The sequence below is a fragment of the Syngnathoides biaculeatus genome, chromosome 2 (assembly GCF_019802595.1).
Source record: "Syngnathoides biaculeatus isolate LvHL_M chromosome 2, ASM1980259v1, whole genome shotgun sequence".
In the NCBI taxonomy this organism is placed as follows: Eukaryota; Metazoa; Chordata; class Actinopteri; order Syngnathiformes; family Syngnathidae; genus Syngnathoides; species Syngnathoides biaculeatus.
The window spans coordinates 14510503-14518846 of NC_084641.1; the positions used below are offsets into that span (position 1 = coordinate 14510503).

The 8344-nt window shown below is 42.3% G+C and overlaps 1 protein-coding gene across 1 annotated transcript; it reads right to left on the minus strand.

The window, feature by feature from the left end:
• Nucleotides 1-6592: 6592 nt before the first annotated feature.
• hes2.1 (hes family bHLH transcription factor 2, tandem duplicate 1) lies at nucleotides 6593-7412 on the minus strand. Its single transcript, XM_061810344.1, has 3 exons — nucleotides 7323-7412; nucleotides 7035-7218; nucleotides 6593-6930 (listed from the first exon to the last, which is right to left on the minus strand). Exons 1-3 carry the CDS (start codon nucleotides 7410-7412, stop codon nucleotides 6593-6595), a joined length of 612 nt encoding a protein of 203 aa, XP_061666328.1.
• Between the last annotated feature and the right edge of the window lie 932 nt (nucleotides 7413-8344).

An 8344-nucleotide genomic window follows, 5' to 3' on the forward strand; every position in this document is an offset into this window, starting at 1 on the left:
AGCTTTTCCTCTCATGATCTACGTGAGTCTTTCCAGTGCAACACAAGATGTCATTTCCAACATCCATACTTTTATTGAAGGAACGTCCACTTTTTTCCAAAATAATGCAATTGTTCTCCTGGCCTGCAGGAGACCTAAATCTATAAGCGTAGCCTTCTTTTTATCAACAGCAAAATCCTTGGCATATATACCTAAGATACACAGTGTTGCGCAATGAGAAACCTGAATTCCAACTATTATAGAAATTGTCTGAATAGACTTTCCAACAATCCCATGAACAATGATATAAAGTACCCTTGTCAATAGAGCAATTACTACACGTGTCTGGAATGTCCAGTTTCCTAGTATAACATGAAGCCATTAGTTGAATTTTTTTCAAAGCTTTTTAAGTGTCCATTCGTGTCATTGCATGTCTGAGAAGGTCCCATCACCACGATGCAAAGACCAACGTTTTGACAGGCACACTTGCTGCACGCGCCCCTCACAGTCCCGCTGGGATGGAGAGATTAATAGAGGGGAAGGGACTCGAGGGGGGTTGGGATTTCGAGGAGGGGAATGGCACCACCTCTCCTCCACCGTCGGTTAGAGTCTCCTTTTGTCTTTTCAAGTAAATTGGGCGTCTGCAACCCATCTGTGCAGGCCACAGAACAGGGAGCTTTTGTCTCTCAAGGTCCCAACACGTCACAGAAATTAAGAGTCACATGCATTCTACAGGTTTGGGGGAAAGGGAGGGGGCAAGGGACACGGGAGAAAAACGCCACCTGACTTGGTCACATTGTTGGAGCGAGTTGGGGATTTTTGTGTCCCTCTTATCAAGGATGTTGACACAATACTGCAGAATTGCTGGTGTAGCTGAATAGGAACAGCTCAATGTAGAATGATCATATGCTTTTTGAATTCTTAATGTTTTCATGTCCCTGGAAAAATAAAGGGCTGCAAGTAAGTGCATGTGAGTTACAGCCTTACTTTTTGAATTGCAGACCAGAATGAAAATATCAAAGACCCAGTGCCATTTGTAGCACCGGTTAAACAACAGACACTTCTTTAATTATTCAGAAAAAAATCCACAAGGATTGAAAAATATTATATATTTTATTTATTGTAATTAGTGGGAGCCCTCCGCTTTGATCTAATCTTGTGTTCCATAGCGTAGTGTGTCATCCCGAAAACGATCTGTTTCAATTGAAGGCTTTTCTTGTATTGGAGAACAGCATATTTACAAGTGATTATGCCACGAGTCTCATTTTTGGAAATATATTTCCACACCGCACAGTGTTGTAAGAGAGCAGTCATGTTGATACATGTTGTGATTTGAATAAAATTCTCGCTGCCATGAAGTTGTTGCCGGCATATTGATGGATATAACATGTTGGAGAAAAAGATAGTTTCACTTCACCGGTGTCATCATTCGTCTTCGCCAGTTCCTTGATTTCACTGGGGAATATTTTTAAACTAGCAGCGGAAAGAATTTGCATAGCAAAACTAACTTCTATTTTCAGCCACCACCATCTTGTTTTTGTACTAATTCCTCTGCAGTTTGCAACTGTCACATTGGTGCTGAGTTTTACACAGTTGAAATGAAAATCTGCACATCAAAATCTGAAACCTTGGGCTTCAGTCGGGAAAGGATGGCGTGCCCTCTGCAGATGGGGAATGAGATTCTGCCCCAAATGGAGAAGTTCCAGTATCTCTGGGTCTCGTTCATGAGTGAGAGAAGAATGGACAGACGGATCGGTTTCACGTCTGCAGTGATGTGGTCTCTGATTGGTCTGTCGAGGTAAAGTGGTAGGAAAGCTGAAAGGCAAAGTTGTCAATTTACCAAGCTATCTACAATATGTTCCTAACCTCGCCAATGGTCATGATTGAAAGAGCAAGATTGTGGATACAAACTGCTGAAATCAGTTTCCTCCGCAGGATGTCCTGGGTCTCTCTTAGAGATGGGGTTCAGTTATCCAGGAGGGGCTCAGAGTAGCGCTGTTGCTCATCTACATCGAGATTAGGAGGCTCGAGCATTTCTGATGTGTTGTTCTGGATGGGCCCCAGTGGGAGAAGGCCCCGGGGATGACCCAACACACAGAGAGGAGGGACAATGTCTCCTAGTTGGCTTGGGAATGCCTTGTGAGCTCCCCAGAACCACTGGACAAAATGGCTGGGGAGAGAAAAGTCTGGGCTTGCCTGCTAAAGCAGCTATCACCACGACCCAAACATGGATCAGTGGAAATACCGTAATTTCTCAAAAATAATGTGCAATTTTTTCCAAAAATATTTTCCAAAAGTCAATACAGCACATTATATTTAGGTATGGATGAAAAATAAAAAAAATACGATCACATTGTATGGTTGTATGCAGGTACATAGCGGGGTAAAAAAAAAAAAAAAGGTATACATGTAAATTTTGATATGACTAAAGATATCTTATGTTACAGTATTATATATATTACGGTAATGTGCGCCACCAAACTCAACTCTGAACGCTAACCTCCTGGGCATTTGGGGGTATTTTACGATCGTTAGCGTAGCATATTTGTTGCTACTGCACCAAACATCAAAAACGACTGCCCCTGAGTTTGCTTTAACTTAAACAAAGACGAAAAATGTCGACTACAAGGGCTCGTTGTGCATCTGCATTTAAAATAAATGGTTAACGACTCAAGCTGATGCAAAACACCGTGAGCTGAAACTACGTAGTACGATCATACGATCATTTAAAATAAAACGGGAATAGCGCACACAATTGAAATGCTTGCTTTTTTTTTAAATAAAGGGAACCAAGACTCTTGGGATTCAAAAACTGTTTCCTCACAAACGCCATGGATGGCACAGAGGATGACATGCTATGGGAGCAAGATGGGATCACTGTTCATGAATGCAGGAGACACCAGAACTGGACCAAGTCATCAATGAGTTTCATAGTGATGCACCAAAGGTAGCTACGATGGATATTTTTTAGAATGGAGATGAGTCAGATGCTTCGTTTGAAGTCCTGACCAAGGATGTGTAATGGAAATAATAATATATACTGTATAAATAAACTGCACTAAGTGCAAATGTTTTATGAACAAATATTCAATGCAACAAATGTGTAAATTAAAATAAATAGTTTATTTATTTATAACTATAATATGTGTTCTCAACAGTATTAATAAAATTTTATGCCATCGTTGAGTTGGTTGAGGGATTCCTTTCTGACAATTGCAGGGACCAGAACAAGCGTGTCCTGTGGTCTGTCCCGAGATTATATTACTGCTACATCAGCATGTGCAAAATGATTATTATTAATGATTGTTGTACAGACAGTTTTTTCAAAAACAATACAAGTACAAACCTAACAAAATGTAACTAGAGTTAATTCGTAATATTTTGAGCATATAGATAGCTGCAAATTAGTAGTGCGCATTGTACATTGGTAGAAGGGTTTTCCTGATTTTTTTAGGTCAACTTTGGGGGAGCGCATTATACTTCAGGACGCATCATATTCGAGAAATTACGGTAGATGTCAGGATGGAACCTCGCAAGGGTATGAAGATTGTGTCATCTTGTTGGTTGGACATTTTTCTTCTCCACAATATTTTCATTGCCATAAGGTGCAGTAGAAGTCTTAAATTGTCACTTAAATGGAGGAGGTGCCACATAATGTGCCCGTATTATGTGCATGGTGAGTTCCAAAATCTGTAAATCTTTTTCTGTGACCAGTCCAATGAAGTACACTTGAACACACCAGTTACATTGTTAGCATGCATGTGTTTTAGCTCGTACGTAAGCCTCCATGTGATGAAGCTCATGAGGCAGAGTGGTAGAATTGCAGTTTTACATTTGCAAGCAGAAGATTAAATTGCCCCCACACACCGCCGGTATAAGCAAGTCATTACTTGATGTCATCACATTGCTAGTTGTTGTTCACATTCACAGCTTCCAATAGAAACTAAAAATTATCACACCACAGCAAATCGAATAGCATAAGTAGCAGATAATAAAAAAAATAAAACAATGACTAAAGAAATAATTGACACAAAGCATGCACTTTCTATTTACATCCTCCCAGCATGCTTTGCGGCAGTAAGGACCTCCTTAGACCCACTTTTTCGCTTTAGGTCAGTCCATCTTATCTGAGCTCAAGCCCAGTGAAGTCGGCAGCCTTCCTGGGAATTGTTGATAAACGGCATTCACTTTGCACGGTCGAGTTTTAATTAGCTCTTGTAGTGACCAACTGTGTGAACTGACAATGTTTTTTCTGACGTGTTCCTGATTTCGCATGACAATATCGTTCACACAATGATGCTGCTTTTTGCTGCAGTGCCACCTGCGGGATCCAAGGTCATGGGAATTTACTGGTGGCTTTCAGCCTTGCTGCTTAAGAGCAGGTTTATCCGGATTTGCTGAATGTTTTGTGATGTTATGGTCCATACATTATGAAATCCCTAAATTCCTTGTTTCTCGAGGTAGAATCATGACGTTCTTAAGCTCTTGGTCTATTTGCTGACGCATTTTTTCACTAAGTGGTGAACCGCACACCATCGTTGCTTGAACAACTGAGCCTTTTGGGGATGCTACCCAATCTGCTCACAAGTGGAATGCTTCAAACAGCTGTTGAGCATTCATCAATTTTGCAGTCTTCTTTGCCCCTGTCCTAGTTTTTTGGGGGAATGTGTTGTTGGTATGAAATTCAAAAAGAGACCATATCTGCAATAAACAACAAAAGGTTGAACATTAAATAGCTTGTCTTTGTAGTGTAGATAATTAATTTGGAAAATTATCGTATTGTAGTTTAGAGGCCCCGTAGCTCAGTGGTTAGAGCACTGGTTTGATATACCAGGGGGTCAGGAAGGGCACGCTGTGGCAACCCCGAAAGGGACAAGCCGAAAGAAACTTACCATCGTACTGTAGTTTGATTTTATTTTCATTTGGTTCAATGTCACAACTTTATTGAAATTGGGGTTGGTACTTTGTGATTTGGGTTACTGTTCTGCTGCATCTTCCATTTTCTGGTAAGCCCAATTTGTAGAAAGATGGTTTTCAGTTCTCCTGCAAAATGTCTTGATAAACTTTTTTCAGATAATCACAATGTCTGGCGAGGAGCGAAGCAATTCACAGTCATTACGCTCCTTCCTCACAGCTTGGATAATTTCGATGGTGGTGTAGGGTTTTTCTGCGCTGCGGTCTGGTGATCACTTTTTCAGGAAATCTACGTCAAGGAAAGGCTCCTGAATTATGGACATGCAGGTATACTGGATGTCTTACCGCAGACTGATGAACATGAAGGCTTAATACTTTTGGGACTTTGTCTGACTTGATACAAGTGAACAGTTCTCAATTGTAGGTATTTTGAGAGGTCTTTTTGCAAGATGTGGTCCACATTGTTAAAATGTTATTGAGAATAGAAAAATACACTGTTATGAAATGTTTTTTATACGGCAGGGCACCTATGACCAGGCCCTTCATTTGAAGAAGTCAACTTAGTCAAGGAATTCACATCTACAGCACATCTTCCACTCCGTCCTCTGAATGTTCATATGATGTGACCGATACCATCAACACGGACATATTGTATAGTATTGTTTGTGTGGACTTTTTTCCGTTTAGGCTGCATTTTTTGCTGTTGTTGGTTGTTTTTTTTTTTTTTTTTTTGTCTGACTTAGATAAAGAGCAGATCACGTTGAACTGTATGACCAATTTATGCAGAAATCCTAGTTCTTAAAAAAGGCTTTACGTTTGCCCAGCTGTATACAGTATAAGCATTAATAATATTGATTAAACTGTCTAAAAAGATTCAGCTCTTGCACATTTGTAAAATTTTAGCCAAAATATTTTTACAAAAGTGGGGGCAGTATCATTACAATTGGTCCATGGCAGACCATCTGATAATATTGAATATTCCTGAATATAGTATGAGTTTTCCTAATATTATAGTATTTTGTTCTTTAAGGGCAGTGTGTAAACACTTTGACCTCGAATATCACTTGTACCATGCCGTGCTCGTCCAGCCATGCAGTGATCTTAGTATTCTTCCCAGAGATTTGGCGGCACAACGAGAGGCGCCTCATGAAGCAACAATGGAGCAGCTGCTCTCAGCATCAATGGGCTCATGCAGGACGACCTGTGGCTCTATGCATTTGCCGCCTTTTCTCAACCCCACCGGGTACCATATCATCTGCTCTTAATTACATCATAAAGCACAAATTCACCAAAACAAGTTTTGTTTTCAATGCGGATTTATTAAATTTGTTCCCCAGTGATGTAGCATCTCATACGTTACATTTGCGTTGCTTTTGTCATATTTATCGAACACATAGTGTTTACAGACTATTCTTTTGCACAGACCAAAATACTTTTAAGTCCATCGTGCAAACCTCAAACTGAGTAACCCTTGGGGTTTTACAAAAGTGTTGTCAACAACCCATGCCTTTGAAACCCCAAAGAGGATTGCAATAATAAAATGGAATTGATTATACTGCTTCTTTGGGATCTGTGCTCAATTTCTAAGCAAAAATGAAGCAATTCCAGGATTACATTAATTATACAGCAACTCCCAAAATCCCTCCTATTCAATGCGTGTGATCATCACAAAATAAATAGGCATAAAGTAAGTGTCCATCTACCAAGGCCTCCACATGTCAGCGCTGACAGGAGGCGGGACCTGGATCTGTTGCGCTGCGCAGGGGCCCCGGGCCACCGGCAATGACTGGGGCTGGCTGTCGGGCCTGGAGCTGAAGGCGGACTTGAGGGTCAGGAGCCTCTGCTGGATGTGCGGGAAGCCCCTGGAGGTTTGCCCGCAGCAGTTGAGGCAAGACGGGGTGACTGTGACGGACATGGAGCGCTGCACAAAGTCACTGACCCGCTGACACGCGTCCTGGTCGAGGGTGGTTTGAGGGAGAAGGGCCGAGACCCGCTGGAGGCACGCTTTGTAGCCCTCTCTGTAACTTTCTGAGGGATCTGGATTTAGGGGAAAATACAATCATTAGATACAAGGGCTCGGCGCAAGTCATGCAAACTTAATAATTATCAGATTACTATTCCGAATGGATTTGATCGCTCACCTTTTGTGCGAGAGGATGGAAGGTCCCTGAGGAAGCGGACGGTCATTTCCAGAATGTCAGCTTTCTCCAGCTTGGAGTAGCGCCCGTTATCTTTGCCAACCAGGGGCAGAATGAGACTCTTCAAATGGCTCAGACTGTCGTTAATGCGAGCACGCCTTCTCTTTTCCAACAGCGGCTTGAGAGTCTGGAAGAAGCGATGAAGGAAACATGTTACTCAATCGCACTGTTTGCACAAGTGCATCAAAAAAAGACACTGGAACACGCGCAAAGTGTTTTTCTTGTTCTTACCTTTCTAAGCTCGTGGGCTTGTTTCCTCTGGGCCACGGTGGACCTGACAGCGAGAGGCTGGCTGGCCTCGGAAGTAATGCTAGGACTCATACTTTTGGGGGGGTGGGCTTATGCTTGTGAGAGGAGTTCGAATTCGGAGCTGATGTGTGCTGCAGAGCTGTGCGGGCTCCTATTTATGTGGGCGCGCCGCGTCACAGGGGCGGGGACAAAAGCCGCTGTCGGCTTTGATGCATGGGGTGGGGACTGAGGGTTCAAGCCATTTGGGAAATGAATCGATGACATGCGCTCGTCTCTGGACCATCTGTCCGTGGCGAGTCATGCAGTCAAGCGCTGGTATGTACGGGTCGCCCGGGGAGTGGCTATATATGGCTGGTTCGATTCAAAATGGCAAAACTGCAGTCGACTGGACAAGAAAAAACGTTTTCGGATGCCTGCGATTGCCCCCATTTTCATTTGTCTGTGTGTCAAATTCATGCTCTCTGGTAATGAGCAATTCCACACAAACTTGTTGTTGATTGCATTGCATTACATTGCAAATGCATATTACAATTTAATAAATAGCCTATCGAGACTTGGAGAAAAAAAAAGAAAATATCCGTTACGCTCCACTCGTCGACTGCCCCAACACGCACACACGCATACACGCACTGGATGTTTGTTTGTTTTAAAGATGGCGGGACCGTCCTAAAATGCAAAAACCCACGCCACGCCATCCAACATCTGCTTGTAAAGCGCCACAGAAGCTCGTTGCCAATGCCAACAAGGCAGTGTTTACCTGCATGGATGCTTCTGCTTGCGGCGGGGGGAGCGGGGGCACGTTAGAGTGACGTGGTCACTACAGTGACGCCTTATTTCCATAACCCTAAAATACAGACACGACTACAGCTTTAAACAATGGAAGTAATGGACTTGGTATTCGTTACCGTACTTTAAGATTTTCCAGGATTTTGAAGGATTTATATATTTTGACAAATTTTTACTCCTTGCATTTGAACCCCCGCAACAATAAAAAAAAAAAAAGA

Coding starts and splice junctions, on each gene's coding strand:
- hes2.1 (XM_061810344.1), bottom strand. CDS start 7,412: ATGAGTCCTAGCATTACTTCCGAGGCCAGCCAGCCTCTCGCTGTCAGG. Junction 7,219..7,322: donor AAGCCCACGAGCTTAGAAAG/GTAAGAACAAGA, acceptor CGCTTCTTCCAG/ACTCTCAAGCCGCTGTTGGA. Junction 6,931..7,034: donor TCCATCCTCTCGCACAAAAG/GTGAGCGATCAA, acceptor CCCTAAATCCAG/ATCCCTCAGAAAGTTACAGA.